Source organism: Talpa europaea (genome assembly GCF_964194135.1).
Source record: "Talpa europaea genome assembly, chromosome: 8".
Classification (NCBI taxonomy): Eukaryota; Metazoa; Chordata; class Mammalia; order Eulipotyphla; family Talpidae; genus Talpa; species Talpa europaea.
This window is the reverse complement of record NC_140075.1, coordinates 51,606,023-51,628,343: the sequence shown is the minus strand read 5'-3', so window position 1 is coordinate 51,628,343 and position 22,321 is coordinate 51,606,023. Positions and strand designations below refer to the sequence as shown.

The 22,321-nt window shown below is 38.2% G+C and overlaps 1 protein-coding gene across 3 annotated transcripts in view; it reads left to right on the top strand.

The window, feature by feature from the left end:
* Nucleotides 1-22,321, top strand: part of DPP8 (dipeptidyl peptidase 8) — a gene marked incomplete at both ends in the record, with an annotated part of 50,362 nt that overhangs the window by 12,955 nt on the left and 15,086 nt on the right. For all 3 annotated transcript variants that reach the window (XM_084239814.1, XM_084239813.1, XM_084239815.1), the window contains 9 exons: nucleotides 851-1,024; nucleotides 2,233-2,401; nucleotides 7,372-7,482; nucleotides 9,623-9,751; nucleotides 10,556-10,617; nucleotides 13,127-13,227; nucleotides 13,837-14,014; nucleotides 14,843-15,002; nucleotides 19,457-19,536. In XM_084239814.1, coding sequence (XP_084095940.1) covers nucleotides 851-1,024; nucleotides 2,233-2,401; nucleotides 7,372-7,482; nucleotides 9,623-9,751; nucleotides 10,556-10,617; nucleotides 13,127-13,227; nucleotides 13,837-14,014; nucleotides 14,843-15,002; nucleotides 19,457-19,536 — 1,164 coding nt within the window. The remainder of the gene's footprint in view (nucleotides 1-850; nucleotides 1,025-2,232; nucleotides 2,402-7,371; nucleotides 7,483-9,622; nucleotides 9,752-10,555; nucleotides 10,618-13,126; nucleotides 13,228-13,836; nucleotides 14,015-14,842; nucleotides 15,003-19,456; nucleotides 19,537-22,321) is intronic.

Below are 22,321 nucleotides of genomic sequence, written 5' to 3'. Positions count from 1 at the left end.
TGGAAAGGTAAAAAAGACAGCTGATATTTGAGAACTTAACTCTGTGCCAGTCATTGCACTAAGTAAGCACTTTACATGGTTTTATCTAAGTTAATCTCCACAAAGCTGAATTTTTATTATTTATAAAGCTGGATTTATTATTTTGAAAATGAGAAAAATTACTTTTGAAGAAATTAAGCTACTTAACCAAAAGTCAGACTTCTAGTTAAGGATCAAAGCCTAGATTCAAACCACTGAACTTCTAAGTCTGTCTTCACTGAATGCAGGGTTGCAGAATTACAGTTGGGTTGTAGAAGATCTTGATTGACTTTATTCTTATCTAAATTATACAGTAATCATCTAGAGACCTTTTACTAAGAAATTATTCAGCAGTCTTACCAAAATTCATCTGCTTCAAGTTGCTGACAAATTTTGGGGTCGTGCAAAATGGAGACTTGATACTATTGGAGATGCTGGGATTTTAGTGCTAAAAGCAAATGAAGCTTGGGCCTCCCCGGTGGCGCAGCGGTTGAGCGCTGGGTTGCGAAGCTGCCCGCGGCCTCTGCGGCGCCGGTTTGATCCCCGGCTGCTCCCCGGCCACCGGAGGAGGGTCCCACATGGCGCGCAGACCTCTCCTGCCGCCCGCTGCTCCCCTCAGCAGTGTGCTTCGGTCCTTCTGCCTGCTCTGCTCCCCGCTCTGGCTCTGGTGAATTCTCTCACCCTCCCGCGCTTCTGACTGTACCCAGTGCATGTATAAACAAAACAAACAAACAAATAAATAAATAAAACATGCCTCTATAAAAAAAAAAAAAAAAAAAGCAAATGAAGCTTTCAGAAAACAGGAGTGGACTTCTCTTTCCTTTTGCATTAGGCAACACTGGACTATGGAATGTATTCCCGAGAAGAGGAACTATTAAGAGAAAGAAAACGCATTGGAACAGTTGGAATTGCTTCTTATGATTATCACCAAGGAAGTGGAACATTTCTATTCCAAGCCGGTAGTGGAATTTATCACATAAAAGATGGAGGGCCACAAGGATTTACTGTAAGTTGGTATTACTACTTGTTAAATCTGTTTCTGGGTCCTAAAAGTTATTTGTGCCCTAATTAGAAAAGTAATTAGTAAAAACACCAAAAAACTTCTGTTTACCCATCAACGGAAGAAATTAGTAGTCAAATAAAATAAGAAATAGGGGTATTAATTTCCAATTTGACTTTTCCAGTCACATTACATAGAATTTTTAAAATGCTAAAATGTAGGAAGATACTGTAAAGGTACAGTAATAGCATAGTAATCAATGTCCATTTTCTGTATATGCCTCTGGGGAGGGATTTTGGAAGATAATATTGTCAAGGGCAATCCATTTTAGGTTGTCTTGAAAGCTTAATTCTTCTTATTAAATGGTTTCATTACTTGATTTTTTCCTTTTTTTAAGGAAAGAGAGACACCTGCATAGACTCAGGCAGGCAGGAGAGCTGCTTAAGTATTTGATTTTATTATAGGCAATTCCTTATGTGCTGTTAGAGCAATTCTTTTGATAAAATTTTGATGGCCTTATCTTTCATTAGATTTTTATGAGCAAGTTATTTTAATAAATTTAATTTGAAGTATTAATTAATCTTTTTTTAAAAAAGAATTATTTATTTATTTATTTATATGAGCACTGGGTACAGTCAGAAGCGTGGGAGGGTGAGAGGATTCACCAGAGCCAGAGCGGGGTACAGAACAGGCAGACTGACTAAGTACACTGCTGAGGGGAGCAGCGGGCACGGCAGGAGAGGTCTGTGCACCGTGTGGGACCCTTGCTGGCAGCCGGGGATCGAACTGGCGCTGCAGAGGCTGTGGGCAGCCTCGCAGCCCAGCACACAACCGCTGCACCACCAGGGGAGGTCCCATTTCATAAATGTTTTAATAAAAGTAACAAATAATAATTACTCCATTAAACAGCTTTGGGCAACAAAATTCATGAAGTGTTGTTATTGTCTTTATTTCCTCTCCTATTGACCTTAGGTTTTTAACTCATAGTAAAAGAAAAAAAAATGAAAATGTTTTTCTCCCTTACATGAAAATGTTTTTCTCAGGAGCAGTTATCATAGTTGACATTGTGTTGTTCACATAGGAAGGGTGCTAGCAAATGAGGTAGGGTGTGTGTGTGTGTGTGTGAGAGAGAGAGAGAGAGAGAGAGAGAGAGAGAGAGAGAGAGAGAGAGAAGACCTGATACTTGCCTTAAAATACTTGCCTTACTTTTCTAGCAACAACCTTTACGGCCCAATTTAGTGGAAACCAGTTGTCCCAACATTCGGATGGATCCAAAATTATGCCCTGCTGATCCAGACTGGATTGCTTTCATACATAGCAATGATATTTGGATATCCAACATTGTAACCCGAGAAGAAAGGAGGCTCACCTATGTACACAATGGTAATGAATAACTTATTTAAATTTATTTGCTTTTGCTTAACATTTTGAAATTGAAATAAACTGGGTCATCTTTCTATTTTAAGTTTAATCATTAAAGTTAAAAAAATACAGATGATAACTGATTATGTACCATCTGTGCTATTTGTATAATGCTGCCTTGCTTTGATGTTTATTTTCAGACAACATGGCAGTGGCATCTCTTGGTATGATTGGTTTTTAGCCTAAAATAAGACTGCCAGTTTTCCTCAAGCTATATATTCTTACTAAAATAAAAATTTAATTAAAAAAATTTTTTTAAGATTTATTTATACATATAAAAACTGGGGTACAGGGCCTCCCCAGTGGCGCAGAGGTTGAGTGCTGGGCTGTGAAGCTGCCTGCAGTCTCTGCAGCGCCAGTTCGATCCCTGGCCGCCAGCGAGGGTCCCACAAGGCACGCAGACCTCTCCTGCCGTGCTCGCTGCTCCCCTCAGCAGTGTACTTCGTCAGTCTGCCTGTTCTGCTCCCTGCTCTGGCTCTGGTAAATTCTCTTACCCTCCCGCACTTCTGACTGTACCCAGTGCTTGTATAAATAAATAAATAAATAAATAAATAAATAAATAAATAAATAAATAAATAAATCTTTTAAAAAAAAAAAAGAACTGGGGTACAGGCCAGAGGTGCGGGGGTTAGGAGGATTCACCAGACACTGTGTGGGGAACAGAACAGGTAGACTGACTGAAATACACTGCGGGGGGGAACAGCAGGTGAGACAAGAGAGGTCTGCTGCACCATCTGTGTAGCTCCCTGTCCTGCTGGGGATCGAATTTTTGCTGCAGTGGCTGCGGATAGCTTCAGAGTGCTGTGCTTAACCCCTTTTACCACCAGGGAGGCCCTTTTTTTGTTTTTGGGTAACAAAAAAGCCTAATGCACACTGCAAGAACTACCTGAAAATTTATCTCCCCCTTTTAGATAGCCTATTAAAGTGTTCTGTCTTAGTAGGAAAAAAAAAGCCTTGTAGAACTATGAATTATGGAAATATTTAATTTTTACTGAAGTAGCTATAATAATTCTAAGCACTTCTCTAAATATAGAAAAAAATGTGTTTTCCCTCTGAAGCTTTTAGACAAATGAAAGATAAGAAACAGTTTATTGTTTTTCTTTTAACATGTGGAACAGAGTTTGAAACTAAAGCTCCATAATGAAAGAATGGTCACTGTAAAAGTTCATTTATCCAACTTTTGCTTACTCTGAAATCACAGAGATGATTTCTTGGGCATTTTTCTTATTTTATTATAGAACAGTGTGTTGACAGCAAACATTTTTTCATTAGTAGGATAATCAGTGTTGCAGAAGAGTCCTTTCTTTGAACAATTTACATCAATTAGAATTAGCACTGAATTAGGAGTCAAGAAACCTGATCTAACCAGTCAACAAAAATACATTACATTCTGGTGTGCCAGGCATTGTGGCAAGAACTAAGGATACAGAATTAAATAAGACATAGTCCTGAGCCTCAAGGAAATTATATAAGAAAATAACTCTAAAACAAAATAAGCCAACATAGGGTATTCTGGGAGCCCCAATGAAAGGTAGTGGTCAGTGAGGGCTTCCCAGAAGAGATGACACCTAAACTCGTCTTAACTAATGACCACATATTATCCAGTATACTCTAGGCAAGAGGCCACATGAGAAAGGTCTTGATGCAGACGGCACTATAGTATGTATGAGAAGGCAGAAGTCAATGGTCCTAGAGACCATATAAGGCATAAGTTAAGAAAATAGGGAATCATAAGGCTGGCAGACAAGAATCCCAGACAAGGGTAGACTATATCTTGCATAAATGAATACAGGTGTTATGATGTGGGGGTCCAATGAAAAATTTTTGTAGTTAAGTGGTATGTATGTAGATTTTATAGATAAATTCTTGTAAATACTTTGAAAGTTTTATTTGAGAAGCACAAGACTAGAGACAGGGACACCAAAGCTTAACTGTTGCAGTTATCCAGGTTATATGGCCTGAAACTAGAACATAGGATAGAGAAAACAGGTGGAGTAGAGAAAATTATAAGTAAAAAGTAGAGATTTTTTATATTTAATAGGTCTCCATATGAAGTTAGCTACCAATGGCAGTAGAAAGATTAGGTTGGTATTTAGTAAATTTGTGTTGGAAATTCTAACCATTTTTTCATTATTTTCAACAAACATGAAACTATTTACGCTATGGTAATTGTTAACTGGGACTGCAAAGCTCTGGCAAAGACTATCAGAAGTAAAACATTTTTCATTTGTTTCCTCGTAAGTTTCCTTTTCCACCACTTCCTATGTCTGAATAATATATTTGCTACAAATTCTTGTCAACTTTTTAATTTTTTTCTTTAATTTTTTAACCACCTCTTCCAGTCACATTTTGCGAACTCCCACTTAAATATGTGAATAAAAAGCAGTCTTGCCAGGCTGTATTTTGTTAAATTCACAAGGCCCAATTATGAATCTGAAAGTAAAGGAAATATTTTTCCTTTCCAATAATAGTATAGCAGTTTGTTTACTCTGTTTTAGTGAGTAAAGCTGTTTTGAATTTTTTAAGATTTATTTTTATTTATTTATGCATACAAGAATCCGGGGGAGGGGGGGGGGAGTGAGAGGATTCACCGGAAACACAGTGGGGAGAAGAACAGGCACATCTACTGAAATAGACAGCTGAGAGGAAAGGAGCGGCTGTTGAGATAGGGGAGGTCTGCTGCACCATGTGGGTTAGCGCCCTGGCCAGGGATCGAACTCACGCTGTAGTGGCTGATGATAGCTTGATAGCACTGAGACTTTAACTCCTGTACCACCAGGGAGACCCTGTTTTGAAAATTTTTGTAAAAAGGAAGGTATTTTTCAGTCATGTGTCTCTGTCCTCCTCCTCCCCCATCTCCTTTCCCTCCTGCCCTTCTGTAGAGTTGTTTTCCACATGGGATTATTGTAAAGATTGGCAGAATTTAAAGTAGCAAGCACTGGCACCCTTGGAGGATGTGATAATAGTGTTCTTATTATTTTCTTTGCTGCGGATATGGTATATACAGTATGGGAGGTGTAACTTTTGAGTAATTGAAAGATCCTAAAGATAGCATTGGTTTTGAACAAATCATTAATTCTAAAATTACTCTGAAATCTGAGCTTAATTTTCCTTAGCTTGATGCTTTTGCTTGGTGGCAAAACCTGACCTGAGCTGACCTGAAGATATTTATAATCTTAATCTTAGTGTACCTTTTCATAAGTTTGCTGCAGGAATAGTAGTGTATTTGATTACAGGGTATTTAATTACCCTGCTGAAGATGTTACATAATTATATGGTAGATATATTTGAAATCTGAGCTCCAAACATTTCTGGGTTCAGAATTTTTGGATAAGGGATTATTGGTTCATATTGCATATTCATTTTAGATAAGCAGTGATACAAATAAGCAAAAATAATACATTAAAACTTACCTGTAAAATTAAAATACTGTGAGATATTATATACCCTCTATTAGACTAGTTAAAGTGAAAAAGATTTAAGAACACCAATTTTTTTTTTACATTTATTTATTTGTGCATATAAGAACTGGGGTACAGGTCATAGGTGCAGGGGGTGAGAGGATTCACCAGAGACAGAGTGGGGAGCAGAACAGGCAGACAGACTGAAACACACTGCTGAGGGGAGCAGCGGGCGAGACAGCAGAGGTCTGCTGCACCATGTGGGTCAGCTCCCTGGCTGGCTGGGGATTGAACTTGTGCCATGCTACAGTAGCTGCTGATAGCTTCACAGTGCTGCAGCATAACCCCTTGCACCACCAGGAAGGCCTCCAGAACACCAAATGTTTCTAAAAGAACTTTCACACACTGCTAGTAAAAATATAAAATAATAGAATTATTTTAGAAAACTATGTAGCATTTTCTCATAAAGTTAAAATACACTATACTCCCAGCCATTCCACTGCTACATATTTATTCAAGAGAAATGAAAACAACATCCACAAAGATTCTTATTCAAGAATGATAATAGCGTATTTATTCACTATAGCCAAAACTTGGAGGCAGCCCAAATGAATGGATCAAATAATTGTGGTAGATATATTGGAATACCATTCAGCAATAAACAGGAATGAATTAAAGTACAATCACAGTGTACATACCATTTAGTACATGCTAATATGCTTATTTTTTCACCCTTAAGTATGTTATAAACAAAAACTGAACTGCTGTGGTTGGATGGGAGGAAGAGAATGGAGGAGGAATGATGAATTACATAATCTATAACATCCATTCTAGGGCAATAGATGTTCTTCCCTGTACTAGAGAGATAAGACATAGCCCTTTACATGTATTTACATGTATCTATTTTCTATGATCCTAGTAAATGGGAAAATAAAATTTTTGGAGTACATACTGTGATTCAGTCTTTGTTCAAGTGCTGTATGTGAATTAAATAATTTCTTAACCTTATAAAGTAGGTTCCTGTTCCTGTTTACAAGTGGCACACTACAGTGGAATGAGAAGGGTGATATGCCCAAGGTCAGACAGTTAGTAAATGATAGAACCCAAGTGTGAATTCAATCCTTTTGGCTCCAGAGTTCATTACTACATTATAGCTGTCTTCAAAATAAACAGAATGAGGGCCTCCCTGGTGGCGTAAGGGGTTAGGCACAGAACTGTGAAGCTGTCTGCAGCTTCGGCAGCACGTGTTCGATCCCTGACTGGCCCGGGAGCTGCCCACATGGCACAGCAAACCTCTCCTGTCTTGCCAACTGCTCCCCTCAGCAGTGTACTTCAGTCAGTCTGTCTGTTCTGTTCCCCACTCTGTCTCTGGTGAATCCTCTCACCCCCCACATCTCTGGCCTGTACGCCAGCTCTTGTATGCATAAATAAATACATCTTTAAAAAAAAAAATAAACAGAATCATTCTGCTTTGTATTTAGAAAAAATAGAGAACTTCCTGTGATAAATTTGCCTTTCATGTTTGTCTAGAGCTAGCCAATATGGAAGAGGATCCCAGATCAGCTGGAGTTGCTACCTTTGTTCTTCAAGAAGAATTTGACAGATATTCTGGTTATTGGTGGTGTCCAGAAGCTGAAACAAGTAAGAGGGTTCAAAGTAATATAGGTTAAATAAAGTATGAAATTTAACTACCAGTTATTTAAGGACGGGGGTTCTAAATCCTGGGTAGTAGATGCTTAGTGATGAACACTGGATCCTACCGGTGGTTATTTAGAATATATAGGGTATCTCTCACCATAGTGAATAAAAATAATTATGCCGTGGTTCAGTGCTTCAGGTTCTACTCCTTTGTTAATTCTTTAATCTAAAACTGGTCTTGGTAATGTTGGTAGCAGAATAAAAAAAATCACACCTTAATGAGCTGATATAAAAATGTATGATTGACTAGAGAATCTGTATGAACAAATGGCCAGATTATTATGAATGGATCAGAGAAAGGGCGTAAGGTCTTCCTTTTTCTTGGTGAATTCATAATATTTTACTGTCTGGAAGCTTGAGAAGCAGCTCTCTAAAGCAGTGGCTTCAAACTTTTTGATCGTGATCCAATTAGAAATTTGCTTTATATTGTGACCCTAGTACATTATATATATAATGTACATTATATATATATATAATGTACTATATGTATATATATATACATATATATGTATATATATATACACACACACATATATACTGCATATATAAAACTGAAAACAAATTTTACAATTATTATCGTTCTGTGTAATACATTCTGATGTTATATATGTCCTTTTCTGTTGTATTTTTTTAAATGCTGGTTATGAATAAATTTTCATGACCCACTAATGGATTACAGCTAGCAGGATGAACATTTCTCTAAGGGACCATGAAAGTTATTTATTTTTAAGTCATGTCTTAGATTTGGACATTTTATTTTAAGATGTAAAACATTTTGCCATAACTATCTGTTAGATAGTTATGGATTTTGAAGTGAATGAAAGAAAAAAAAAGACTCTTTAAATAGCATTTATTTTGTTACCAGAAGCATTATAAATATAATTAAACAATTCATTTTTCAACAAAAAAATTGTATCTTAAGATATGCAAGGACCAAAACAAAATCCTTCAAAACTGCTTTCCCTGAGTTAAATATGTATATAAAATACATAATTGTTTTCAATTTTTGTGTTTTTTTTTTTCCCAAGACGTGGTTTCTTTATATATATTTTTTTAAAGATTTATTTATTTATATAAGCACTGGGTACAGTCAGAAGCGCGGAAGGGTGAGAGAATTCACCAGAGCCAGAGCGGGGAGCAGAGCAGGCAGAAGGACTGAAGTACACTGCTGAGGGAAGCAGCGGGCGGCCGGGAATCGAACTGGCGCTACAGAGGCTGCGGTCAGCTTCACAACCCAGCGCTCAACCACTGTGCCACGGGGGAGGCCCTGTTTTCAATTTTTGCTTCCAAAATGAATAACTTTTTTTTTTAAAGGTTTATTTATTTATGCATATGAGAGCTGGGGTACAGGCCAGAGGTGTGGGGGGTTAGAGGATTCACCAGAGACAGAGTGGGGAACACAATAGGCAGATTGACCTAAGTACACTGCTGAGGGGAGCAGCAGGTGAGTTAGGAGAGGTCTGCTGCACCATGTGGGTTGCTCCCTGGCCAGCTGGGCTGAACTTGTGCTGCAGAGTCTGTGAACAGCTTCATAGGTTGTGTCTTAACCCCTTGCGCAACCAGGGAGGCCCCCCAAAATGAATAATCTTTAACCAGTTAAAGTGGGTTGGCGGGGCCTCCCCGGTGGCGCCGCGGTTGAGCGCTGGGTTGCGAAGCTGCCCTTGGCCTCTGCGGCGCCGGTTCGATCCCCGGCTGCTCCCCGGCCACCCGAGGAGGGTCCCACATGGCGCGCAGACCTCTCCTGCCGCCCGCTGCTCCCCTCAGCAGTGTACTTCGGTCCTTCTGCCTGCTCTGCTCCCCGCTCTGGCTCTGGTGAATTCTCTCACCCTCCCGCGCTTCTGACTGTACCCAGTGCTTGTATAAATAAATAAATCTTTAAAAAAAATAAAAATAAAAATAAAGTGGGTTGGCAGTAACTTACTTTGCTCTACTGCAAAGACTAGTGATATTTTCATACATAAAAGGAAGCATATTTTGTACATTAATTATTTTCACTATGGGAAATATAATGCTAGAAAGAATGGTCAGTTCCGGTTACTTTTTGGAATAATTCTTCTAAATTTTCATTCTCAATTTTTTTAAGCTCCCAGTGGCAACAAAATTCTTAGAATTCTCTATGAAGAAAATGATGAATCTGAGGTGGAAATAATTCATGTTACATCGCCTATGTTGGAAACAAGGAGGGCAGATTCATTCCGTTATCCTAAAACTGGTAATGTATTCATTGGCATTTAAATAGCACCCATTTCTCCTTTCCAAACAAGTTTCTCTTTACTGTCAACCAAATGTATAGTCAACATTAGTCATTTTCAGCCTTGGTATGGATGGGTTTTTAAGTGTCACTGAAGTCGATTTTTTATTTATTTATGCATACAAGAACTGGGGTATAGGTCAGAGGTACTGGGGATGAGAGGATTCACCAGAGATAGAGTGGGGAGCAGAACAGGCAGATGTACTGAAATACACTGCTATGGGGAGCAGCAGTTGAACAGGAGAGTCTGCTATGCCATATATGGGTTAGCTTCCTGGCTGGGGATCAAATTCATGCTGCAGTGGCTGGCAGTAGCTTGATGGCACTGAGACTTAACCTCTTTGCCATCAGGGAGGCCCTGAAGTAGATTTTTTAAAGACTGATCCTTTTAAATTATTTGGGGGTGTGCACAAAACTGGTTACTTCAAAGAATGAATAAAAAAGGTGTGTTTGCTAGGAAATAAAGATTTTTTAGGGATTTTTGTTCTTAATTAGTAATTTTCCTTATGTTGCTATTAATAGCATTTCAGTGATGTGGAATTGACTTCTTTTTTTCAAACTGACTTTTGATATTTCAGCCCTCTCTCCTTTTTTTTGATACTATACTGAAAAGTGTAAATTTGAAATGGACTTCTGAGAGTCTTGCGCAATAAAACCCTAACTCTATAATAGTCCTGACTTAACTATAAGGAGGATTGATCTATCAAAGTTAGTTTGAATAATTTTGGACATGTGTTACTAATTCATTTATGTCTCTTTCTAAAGGTACAGCAAACCCTAAAGTCACTTTTAAGATGTCGGAAATCATGATTGATGCAGAAGGAAGGGTAAGTATAAAATGTTCAGTTTACTTTGAGGCATTTAGCTAGTCTAGTCAGTCTAAAAGAAATCTTAGATACAACTTTTTATATTTTTTGGACTCTTTGAACTTGTGAGACATCTGTGGATCATGATTTCAGGTTGACCTCATCTTCTACTTTGAAGAGTTTTGCTGCTTCCCAAGATAGAACTAGGGGCTGTTCATATTTATCACCCTTTTCAGTAGTTTTTCCTCTTTGACTTAGTTATTTCTCCTGATCAGTGTTTTTAAAATGGTAGTATTGATGATGAGTGACCTTCTGTATTTCTGTACTGTATAGATATATATGGTACATTAAATATCCTATGTTTCTCTTGTACTGCTCCTTGTCAATTGGATAGTCAAATGCATATAAGCTGAATGCATATGAGATTAATTTAAAAGCAGTCTTCTCTGCTCAGCTTTTTTCAACAGCTTTATTGAGATAGGACTTAGTATATTTACATGATTGCAACCATCACAATTTTAGAACATTTTCATCATTCCAAAAAGAAACCCCACATCTTTTAGTCATCATTTCCCAATGTCATCATGCTCCTCTCCTTGCCCCCAGCCCTAGGCAACCACTTTTTTCTTTTGTCTATAGATTTGCGCATTCTGAACATTCATATAAATGGAATCATACAGTCACTAGTCTGATTTCTCTAACTAAGTGTAATGTTTTCAAGATTCATCCATGTTGAACCATTACTATCTGATAAATATACTTATCAGTTACGGATTTTTGGGTTATTTCAACTTTTTGACTATTATCAATAGCACTACCATGGGGGAGTTATGAAACTCCCTGGTGGCTTAAGAGGTTAAGACACAGCACTATGAAGCTCTCCGCAGCCACAGCGGCACGAGTTGGATCCCCAGTCAGGGAAGTGACCCACATGGCGCAGCAGACCTTTCCTGACTAGCCCACTCCTCCCCTCAACAGTGTATTTCAGTACATCTACCTGTTCTGCTCCCCACTCTGTCTCTGGTGAATCTCTCACCCCCCATACCTTTGGCCTGTACCCCAGTTCTTGTATGCATAAATAAGTAAATCTTAAAAAAAAATTACCATGAATATTTGCATGCAGGTTTTTGTGTGGATATGCCTTTTTTTTTTTTTTTTTTTTTTTAATTTATACAATAGCTGGGGTACAGGCCAGAGGCACAGGAAAGTGAGAGGATTCACCAGAGACAGAGTCGGGATCAGAACAGGCAGATGGACTGAAAGCATTGCTGAGGGGAGCAGAGGGGACGACAGTAGAGGTCTGCTGTGCCATGTGGGAATGTCCCCAGCCGGCTGGGAACCAAACCTGCACTGCAGAGGCTGCGGACAGCTTCACAGTGCTGTGCTTAACCCGCTGTGCCACCGGGGAGGCCCTACCTTTTTTTTCCCCCTTGGTTATATACCTAGGAGTGGAATTATTGGATCACGTGATAACTCAATGTTTAACCTTTTGAGGAACTGCCAAGCTGTCTTCCAAAGTGGTTGTACTATTATGTATTCCCACCAGCAGGGTATGAGGTTTTCAATTTCTCTACATCCTAATCAACACTTCTTATCACTTTACTCATTTATTATAGTGAGTTTCAAGTGGTACCTCATTGTGGTTTGATTTATTTACATTTTCTTGATGGTTAGTGACATTGGGCTTCTTTTCATGTGCGTGTTCAACATTTGGAGAATTGTCTATTTAGATCCTTTGCCCATCAGAAGAACAATTGTTTTAATTATGTCAACTAGATTTTTAATGGAAAAAAGTTGGCTTACTCAGGACCACTAATATGTTACACAAATAATATTTTAAGCTGAAATACAGGGAACAAGGGACTATTACTTTTCTTAGATACTAGAGTTTAAAGTGATTAAAATTTGATTTACAAGTTATTATCAAGTATTCTATTTGTGTAAATTCATAGGAAAACTATGAACTCATTCTTATGGTGACAGCTTTTTTAGGTGTAAAGAGCTCCTGTATAAGATTCCCACAACTTCCTGTTGGTTTTGCTATACTTTGTGTGCCTTTTAAAGTACCCAAACCTGGGCCTCCCCGGTGGCGCAGCGGTTGAGCGCTGGATTGCGAAGCTGCCTGCAGCCTCTGCAGCGCTGGTTCGATCCCCGGCTGCTCCTCGGCCACCGGAGGAGGGTCCCACATGGCGCGCAGACCTCTCCTGCCGCCCGCTGCTCCCCTCAGCAGTGTACTTCGGTCCTTCTGCCTGCTCTGCTCCCCACTCTGGCTCTGGTAAATTCTCTCACCCTCCCGCACTTCTGACTGTACCCAGTGCATGTATAAACCAAACAAACAAACAAATAATAAACAAATAAATAAATAAGACATGCCTCTAGAAAATTAAAAAAAAAAAAACAAAAAACAAAAAATAAAGTACCCAAACCTGAAAAATTATCATGCTGTTATTGATAATGACTTAGGTAGACTAGTAAGCTACTTACATGTTTATGTCTTTTATAATTACATTCTTTTTTTCTTTTTTGATAGATTATAGATGTCATTGATAAGGAACTAATACAGCCTTTTGAGATTTTGTTTGAAGGTGTTGAATATATTGCCAGAGCTGGATGGACTCCAGAGGGAAAATAGTGCGTATGTTAAATTGTTAACTTCTTTACCACTATGAAGGATCCAAAACTTTAGAAATGTCTGTTCATTTTAACCTTATAGTTGGAGCTGCCTTCACACATAAATTTAAATATGCAGTTATTTCTGCACAAAGAATTTTTATGAGCTGAGTATACTCTGGGGATTTGTAATCCTATAAGCTTAGGTGCATTGCATTTTCATTCTATTTGCGGTTTAGTTGTATGGCTTTAAGGCTCACTTGTAAATATTTTTTTTTTATTGTGTAAGCATAAATATTATGAAGGCGATTAAGGAAGACGAATAGTTTCTGTGTCTAATGTAGTCAGCAGGAGTTTCATAAGGCTAGAATTTGTTCACTCTAAAAGTAAGAAAGCAATTTCAGAGGCCATCTATGGTTCTAGAAATTTAAAGAAAACCACTTTTAAAAACTATTAAAGCTTAACTTTAAAAAACAGGTATTTTTAATTAGCCAGTTGTAAGTGATAATTTAACATATACTAAGTTAATTCTTTCCTTTTGATTACAAAAATAATTGATGAGTGCCAAATGACAGTATTTTCTAAGAGATTGCTTTATTTTTGGTGCTTTTCTTTTATTTGTTTAAATAGTGCTTGGTCCATCCTACTAGATCGCTCCCAAACTCGCCTGCAGATAGTGTTGATCTCCCCTGAACTATTTATCCCAGTAGAAGATGATGCGATGGAAAGACAGAGACTCATTGAATCAGTGCCTGACTCTGTTACCCCACTGATTATCTATGAAGAAACAACAGATATCTGGATAAATGTATGTGTTTTATTTTCATATATTTGGTTGAATATTTTCTCAGGCTGTTAAAGCATGTAAAATTTTATAGCAAACTATCAAGATGAATTCTTTTAACTTCCGAGTAACCATGAATATTAATTTGCTTAATTTAAACATTTCAGAATGGAATGATGGTTCCAACATGGAATGGTGTGTAAGATAGAAAGTGGATGCCATTGAAATGGCTGTGGATTTGCCCTTGTTCCTGAACACATGAGATTTTGAATACACAGCCTCATCAGTGCCTCTGAGAGAACCACAAAAGTTCTGTCTAGGAGACTTTCATTTTTAAGTTGGTAAACTACCAAAATATTGGATTGAATTATGCAATTTCCAATTTAACAAAATAAAAGAAAAGAAAACCAACTTACTCTGGCTGAACATAAGGTTCATATGATGCTCTTAAAGCAGATGAACATCTGTTTTCCCTTCTACTGTTAGAATATTTCTCATTGGAAAAGAAAAGTGAAAAAATAAAATTGCATCATTTCTGTCATAAGATTTGTATCATTAAACAAACCTCAACTGTGTTTCAAAGGATTGCAGAGATTGTGAGCAAGAAAGAGCTTTTGGTCACATTTTCCTTTTTTCTCCATTTGGAGACATTTATTTCTCAATGGATGAGTTCTTTGGCTAAAGTAAGATAAATCTGAAAGTCTGAGGCAAAATCTGTAATTCCAAATGTACCATACCCCTTAGCGTTGGTAGTTATTTATATTTCAGAGTATGCTTCTCAAGCTATTCTTTGAATTGTTTGTGTGGTATTTTCATTAATATGTATAGTAAATTAAGCTATTCATTTTACAGATCCATGACATCTTTCATGTTTTTCCCCAAAGTCATGAAGATGAAATTGAGTTTATTTTTGCCTCTGAATGCAAAACAGGTTTCCGTCATTTATATAAAATTACATCCATTTTAAAGGAGAGCAAATATAAACGATCAAGTGGTGGGTTGCCTGCCCCAAGTAAGAAATAATTTTTTACTTAAAAAAGAAAAAATGTTGAACAGTAGGTGGGAGGGGAAGGGTAATGGAATGTCTCTTTTATATACTTAGTAAATATCAATACTTATTTAAAATTAATACATAAATTTAAATACTTGCATGTGTAAAAATCAAAGGCAAAGGTCTTGATGGGATATGTAATATTAGCTATATATGTAGTTCTATATAGATTTATAATAAACTTTTAATGAGTAATCTGGGTGGAAAAATGACTTTTCCTTTCAACTTTTACCTTTGCCGTAAAAGTGGCTTTTGCAGGTCTTTTATTTAAGATTTATTTATTTATTTATTTATACAAGCACTGGGTACAGTCAGAAGTGCAGGAGGGTGAGAGAATTCACCAGAGCCAGAGCGGGGAGCAGAGCAGGCAGAGGGACCGAAGTACACTGCTGAGGGGAGCAGCGGGCAGCAGGAGAGGTCTGCACGCCATGTGGGACCCTCCTCTGGTGGCTGGGGAGCAGCCGGGGATTGAACCAGCACTGCAGAGGCTGCGGGCAGCTTCGCAACCCAGCACTCAATCGCTGCGCCACCGGGAAGGCCCATTTACTATAATTTTTTTAAAAAACATTATTTATGCATACAAGACCTGGGGTGTAGACCAGATATGAGGGGGGTGAGAGGATTCACCAGAGAGAGTGGGGAGCAGAACAGGCAGCATTGCTGAGGGGAGCATCAGGCAAGGCAGGAGAGGTCTGCTGTGCCATGTGGGTTGCTCCCTGGCAGGCCGGGAATCAAACTTGTGCTGCAGTGGCTGGCAACAGCTTGATAGTGCTGTGTTTTTAACTCCTGTGCCACCAAGAAGGCCCTTTACTGTAATTTTTTTTTTTTTAAATATATGACATTCTTTATTTTTCCATATTTTGATTTCTGAAGAATTTCTAGAGGAAGGAAGGATATATATTTTGATATAATAACAAGCAAAATATTTCTAATGATACAAGCTTTAAAGAGCTGTTTTCTATACTTATTAATTTCTTTTTTTTTTTTCTTTTTTATAAATTTTATTGTTATATTCCCCATACAATTGCAGCCCCCCCATTCTGACCCCAATCCCTCCCCTCCGGCCCCCCTAAAAGTGTCTCTGGTTCATAGTTTTTTGTTGATTTTGATTTTCACTTTCTTATAGTTATTCATTTTCCTGGTCCCTTATTTAAGTTTTCTAGATTCCTGCTATGAGTGAGACCATCCGGTATTTTTCTTTTTCTTTTTGGCTTATTTCGCTGAGCATGATCCCTTCCAGCGCCATCCATGTTGCTGCAAATTGCATGTGTTTATCTTTTTTGAATGCTGAGTAATATTCCATGGTATATATGTACCACAACTTCTTGATCCAGTCATCTATTTTTGGGCATTTGGGCTGTTTCCAAAGCTTAGCTATTGTAAACAGTGCTGCTATAAACATAGGGGTGCAGGTGTTCTTTGGAATTGATGTTTCTGTGTCCTTTGGGTAAATACCTAGGAGTGGAATTGCTGGATCATATGGAAGCTCTATGTTTAGTAGGTCCAGAAATCTCCACACAGCTCTCCACAGTGGTTGGACCAGTTTGCACTCCCACCAACAGTGCAGAAGAGTTCCTTTTTCTCCACACCCTCGCCAACATTTGTTGTTGCTAGTTTTTTTAATATGTGCCATTCTCACTGGTGTAAGATGGTATCTCATGGTAGTTTTGATTTGCATTTCCCTGATGACAAGTGATGTTGAACATTTTTTCATATGTCTGTTGGCCATTTGCATTTCCTCTTCAGAGAAGTTTCTTTTTAGCTCTTCTGCCCATTTTTTGACTGGATTATTTTCTTTGCTGTTGTTGAGTCTGATCAGCTCTTTGCAGATTTTTGTGATCAGTCCTTTATCATTAGTGTTGGGTGCAAAAATGTTCTCCCAGTTGGTGGGGTTTCGCTTTGTTTTTGTTATTGTCTCTTTTGCTGTGCAAAAGCTCTTTAATTTGATGTAGTCCCAGCTGTTTATCTTTGCCTTCACTATCACTGCTTTGGGTGATGTGTCTGTAAAGATGTCTTTGATGTGCAAATCATGTAGTGTTTTGCCTATATTTCCTTCTATATATTTTATGGTTTCAGGTCTTATGTCTAGTTCTTTAATCCATTTTGAGTTGATTTTTGTGTATGGTGTGAGGTAGTGGTCAAGCTTCATTCTTTTGCATGTAGCGACCCAGTTTTCCCAGCACCATTTCCTTTACTGTAATTTTTAATTAAAATGAACCCAAGTTATTTTCAGATTTAAAAAGCTATTTTTAGAATTTTGTATAATTATTGAATTTTTTTAAAGATTGATTTATTAATTATACAAGAACTGGGGTACAGGCCAGAGGTGTGGGGGGTGAGGTGAGAGGATTCACCAGAGACAGAGTGGAGAGCAGAACAGGCGGATCTACTGAAATACACTGCTGAGGGGAGCAGGGGGTGAGGCAGGAGAAGTCTGCAGTGCCATGTGGGTTGCTCCTGGCTGGCGGGGGATCGAACTCGTGCTACAGTGGCTGGAGATAGCTTGATAGCACTGTCTTAACCCCTGGGCCATCAGGGAGGCCCTTCTTCCCCCCCTTTCTTCTTAGTTATTCTTGCTTCAAATCTTCCTCCATTCCTTGATGTTCACTTTATTTTCCTTCTTTTATGTGGCTATAATATACAATAGTAAGTAGTTGCTAGCATGCGTATGTTAAATATTTTTCTTTTTTTTTTTTTTAATTTTTTATTTTATTTATTTATTTATACAAGCACTGGGTATAGTCAGAAGCGCGGGTGGGTGAGAGAATTCACCAGAGCCAGAGCGGGGAGCAGAGCAGGCAGAAGGACCGAAGCACACTGCTGAGGGGAGCAGCGGGCGGCAGGAGAGGCCTGCGCGCCATGTGGGACCCTCCCTCAGGTGGCCGGGGAGCAGCCGGGGATCAAACCGGCGCTGCAGAGGCTGCAGGCAGCTTCACAGCCCAGCACTCAACCGCTGCGCCACCGGGGGAGGCCCTGTTAAATATTTTTCTGACCACAAATTTTTAACTACTAAGTTGTACTTTTGTATCTAAGAAAAAGAAAATAAGTTTTTTTTTTTTTTTTAAATGAGCAGAACCTTAGTTAAGACCCTTCACCATCTCAGCCTTTCCTCAACTGTCACTCTGTACAGCCATAACTAGGAGCAGCTAGACAAAAACAAATGGTCTCCAGGTTTTAACCTCCTCCTCAGGCTACTGAGAATTTTGTCTACTAAGACAGGATCTCATAAAGACAAATGGGGCATATTGGTATTTATTATGGTAATGCACAGTTTTTATGGCAAATTAAGAATAATTGTATTAAATTTTTTTTCTTCTGTGACTTTTCAAAGTAGTTTGTTTTGGGGCCTCCCTGGTGGTGCAAGGGGTTGAGTGAGATGCACCCTATGAAGTATCCACAGTCACTGCAGCATGAGTTTCATCCCCGGCCAGGGAGTTACCCACATGGCGCAGCAGACCTCTCCTGCCTCGCCTGCTGCTCCCCTCAGCAGTGTATTTCAGTCATTCTGCCTGTTCTGCTCACCACTCTGTCTCTAGTGAATTCTTTCACCCCCCACACCTCTGGCCTGTACCCCAGTTCTTGTATGCATAAATAAATAAATCTTAAAAAAAAATAAAATAGTTTGTTTTATTTACAAGAAATACCTTGTCAATACATTAGACTTCTTCGTCTAACCAAAGGTCTGGGGATGCAAGTGCTTGTGAGTTCTTTTCTGGCTTTGCTATAAATCTATTTTGCTTTTCCCCCCACTATTTACATGAATCATTCTATCATTATTCCAGATTATTGTGAAAACTCATAAGTTGGCATTTTTTTAACTGTAGACTTTTTTTAAAATTAAGGTGAAATTCATATAACATTAGCCATTTTAATTTTTTTTTTTAATAGAGGCATGTTTTATTTTATTTATTTATTTATTTGTTTGTTTGTTTGTTTTTTGTTTATACATGCACTGGGTACAGTCAGAAGCGCGGGAGGGTGAGAGAATTCACCAGAGCCAGAGCGGGGAGCAGAGCAGGCAGAAGGACCGAAGTACACTGCTGAGGGGAGCAGCGGGTGGCAGGAGAGGTCTGCGCGCCATGTGGGACCCTCCTCCGGTGGCCGGGAAGCAGCCGGGGATCGAGCCGGCGCTACAGAGGCTGCGGGCAGCTTCGCAACCCAGCGCTCAACCGCTGCACCACCGGGGAGGCCCAACATTAGCCATTTTAAAATGAATAATTCAGTCACATTAATACATTTACAAATAATGTAACCATTATATCTATATAGTTGCAAATATTTTCATTTGCCCAGACATAGCTTGAACTTTTTAATGTATCTTTGTGGAAAAAAAGAGTTTAGAATATTATTATTCATTGTTGCATTTGATTATAATCTTGCATAAAGTGCTAAATTATAACTATATTTTTCTTTAGGTGATTTCAAGTGCCCTATCAAAGAAGAAATAGCAATTACCAGTGGTGAATGGGAAGTACTTGGCCGGCATGGATCCAATGTATGTTCTTTCTTTCTACTTACATATTTGCTCAAAATCTGTGGTGTGTATGCAGTACTAAAAATCAGCAGTGCAAAAGAGCAGTGTTTTGAAAATATTAAGTGAGGGCCTGAAAGAACTCAAGTTGTTGGAAAGGAAGAATTAATTTAAATTAAAATCTGACCCATTTTATAACTCTAGTATTAGATGTGTTCTGGTTATTAAAGTTCACCATTTTTAATATATTGTTTTAATAAGGGCTAGTCCATACTTTTGAGTCTAGTAAAAGTTATTAGACTATAGTTTGAAAATTATTTTTAAGTCTCTTATAGACAACTCATGTCCACACTATTTTAGAAATTTATTTACTACTTCTGATTTGCGGATTCTATTTCATTCACCTGTTCATCTTACCTCACAAATTTAATTTCATCCCCCACCTTCAGAAGGGGATGACCTGCAGTTCATATATATATAGTGTAGATTGATAGAGAAGATGAAGAAATCCATCCTCAGTTTTGTTCTCAGAATGTGATTTTTCTATAGCAATCCAATGATTTCTAATTTTTTCCCTGCTTTTCATAGTACCATGTATTTGTTTCAACTTTCAGTTAGGTGGTCAATTTCATGAGATCTCTAAGAACTCCATCTTTTATATGTGTGACACATACAATTGAGTATGCCACCAGGATTTAATGAAGGCCTGTGATTTCCTCAAATTGACAAGGATATTATTGATGGATTATAGATACTGACTACTATAGAAGTCACTTATAGTCCCCAAGGTGATTAAAGCGAAAGAATGAAGATCCAGGCCCTAGGTTTGTTTTTTTTGTTTGTTTGTTTTTTCTAGGTTTGTTTTTGTTAGTAAAATTTTGAGAATGTAATTATAATAGGCAACATTTAAAGTCTAATTTCCCCTGAGAGCCTTACATGGCCTTCTGGTTATGTATCCAAGTATATTTTTCTCTGTTCCGGGAGTGCATTTTAGTGTCTCTGAGATAGTTTTCAGTGTGGTGTGGGTAGACCTCCCTACACCAGTAAAGCCATTCTTGGAAATCAGCAGGGTGTCTGAGAATGCAACTCAATTCTGACATTATCTATTTGGAGATAATATCAGATTCTATAGGTTTAAGGACTTAGTCTCCCAAGATCACCCTCCACTTCAGAGGCCTACTATAAGCCCCACTTGGTCACCCAGGCTTCTGACCAACTGGCTACAAATGGGAAGTTACCATCACCTCCAGACTTCAGGTGCCTATTGCAAGACTAATTTGTTATCTGTAATTCTGACCAACTGGCTATAAATCAGAGATATCTAGGACACACATCTCTGGTTTGATTAATTTGCTAGAGCGGTACACAGAACTTAGGAAACTCATTTACTCACTAGATCACCTATTTATTGCAAAGAATACTAAAGGATATGAATCAACAACCAACTGAAAGAAATTTATAGGGCCAGGTAAAGGAGCCAATCCCCCACCCCCCACCCCCACCCAGTCTTTCCGTGTTCACCATAGTTACATGAATTTTACATGTTTACTCTGCAGAGCCTCTCCTTTTTGAGCTTTTATGGAGGCTTCATCACATAGGCATTGTTGATTAAATCACTGACCATTGGCAGTTGAACTCAATCTTTAGCTCCTCTTCTCACCTCCCTGGAGATCAGGGGAGTTGGACTGGATGATCCAACTCTCTATTCAAGTTGGTTGCCCTGGTAATCAGGAACATTCCTTGGGTGTTTTTCAAAAGTTGCTGGCATTAATATAGCAGAGATACCTTTATCACTCACTGCACTTAGGAAATCCCAAGACTTTGAAAAGCTATAAACCAGTGCTGGATGAAGAACAAATGTGTAGGAGAAAGCTATTTTGGTGACCTGAATGAACAAAATATTTATTTCTTATAAATTGCTATGGCAGGGACCTTGAATATAATTGTCACTGACTTTGTTCCCATCAAAAGATATCTAAAGGTGGTAATTGGATGAAGCTTTAAACAATTTTAAGCTCATTGTAGTCCCTTGACCAATACCAAAGCATCAGCATCACCTGAGAACCCTTTAGAAATGCAAAGTCTCAGGTCTACCCCAGAAACTATGGTGGTTGGACCCAGCAATCTGTTTAATAAGCCCCTCAGGTGGTTTTGATATTTCTGTTGAATGAAGCAATTACATGAAATGAAGAAAACTAACCATTATAGACAGGAGTGAGAAATTAACCAGTTATTTCTTATATTTTGAAAGACCTGACTCCCAGCTGCTAAGTCAGGAACAAAACCAGTCCTAACCTTTTCAGAGATTAATATGTACCTGTGAAACCGTCACTTGTATCCTTCCTATGTATGTCATCTGGTCCTAGTTAAATCTCAACTGTGTTTAGTTCTGTATCTTGGTGTGCTAAAAAATATGTTTAAAGATGAAGAAAAGGCTTTCTGGAGAAAATGTGGCATTTAAAAATACTTGCTTATGGTATTTTCTCTGCTGTGTAAAAAGCTTTGAATTTAACATTGTTTAAATAGGCTGGTAAAATATTTTTTTTTAAATGGTAAAGGAAGTCATTTGTTTAAGATTTTATTGTAATTTGGGAAGAATGCCAAGTGAATTCAGCTATGAGTTTACATGCAGGTATTTTTTTGAGTTCTGAATGAAGACTTAAAAGATCTTCTCCATACTATTTATGAACTATACTAGTATTAAAACTTGTAATTGAGATCATTATTCCCCAACCAATAAATAAAATACTTCTGTAAATTTTTAAAAAGACAAGAAAAGTACTGCCTAAGATAAAATTGCACTGAAAAT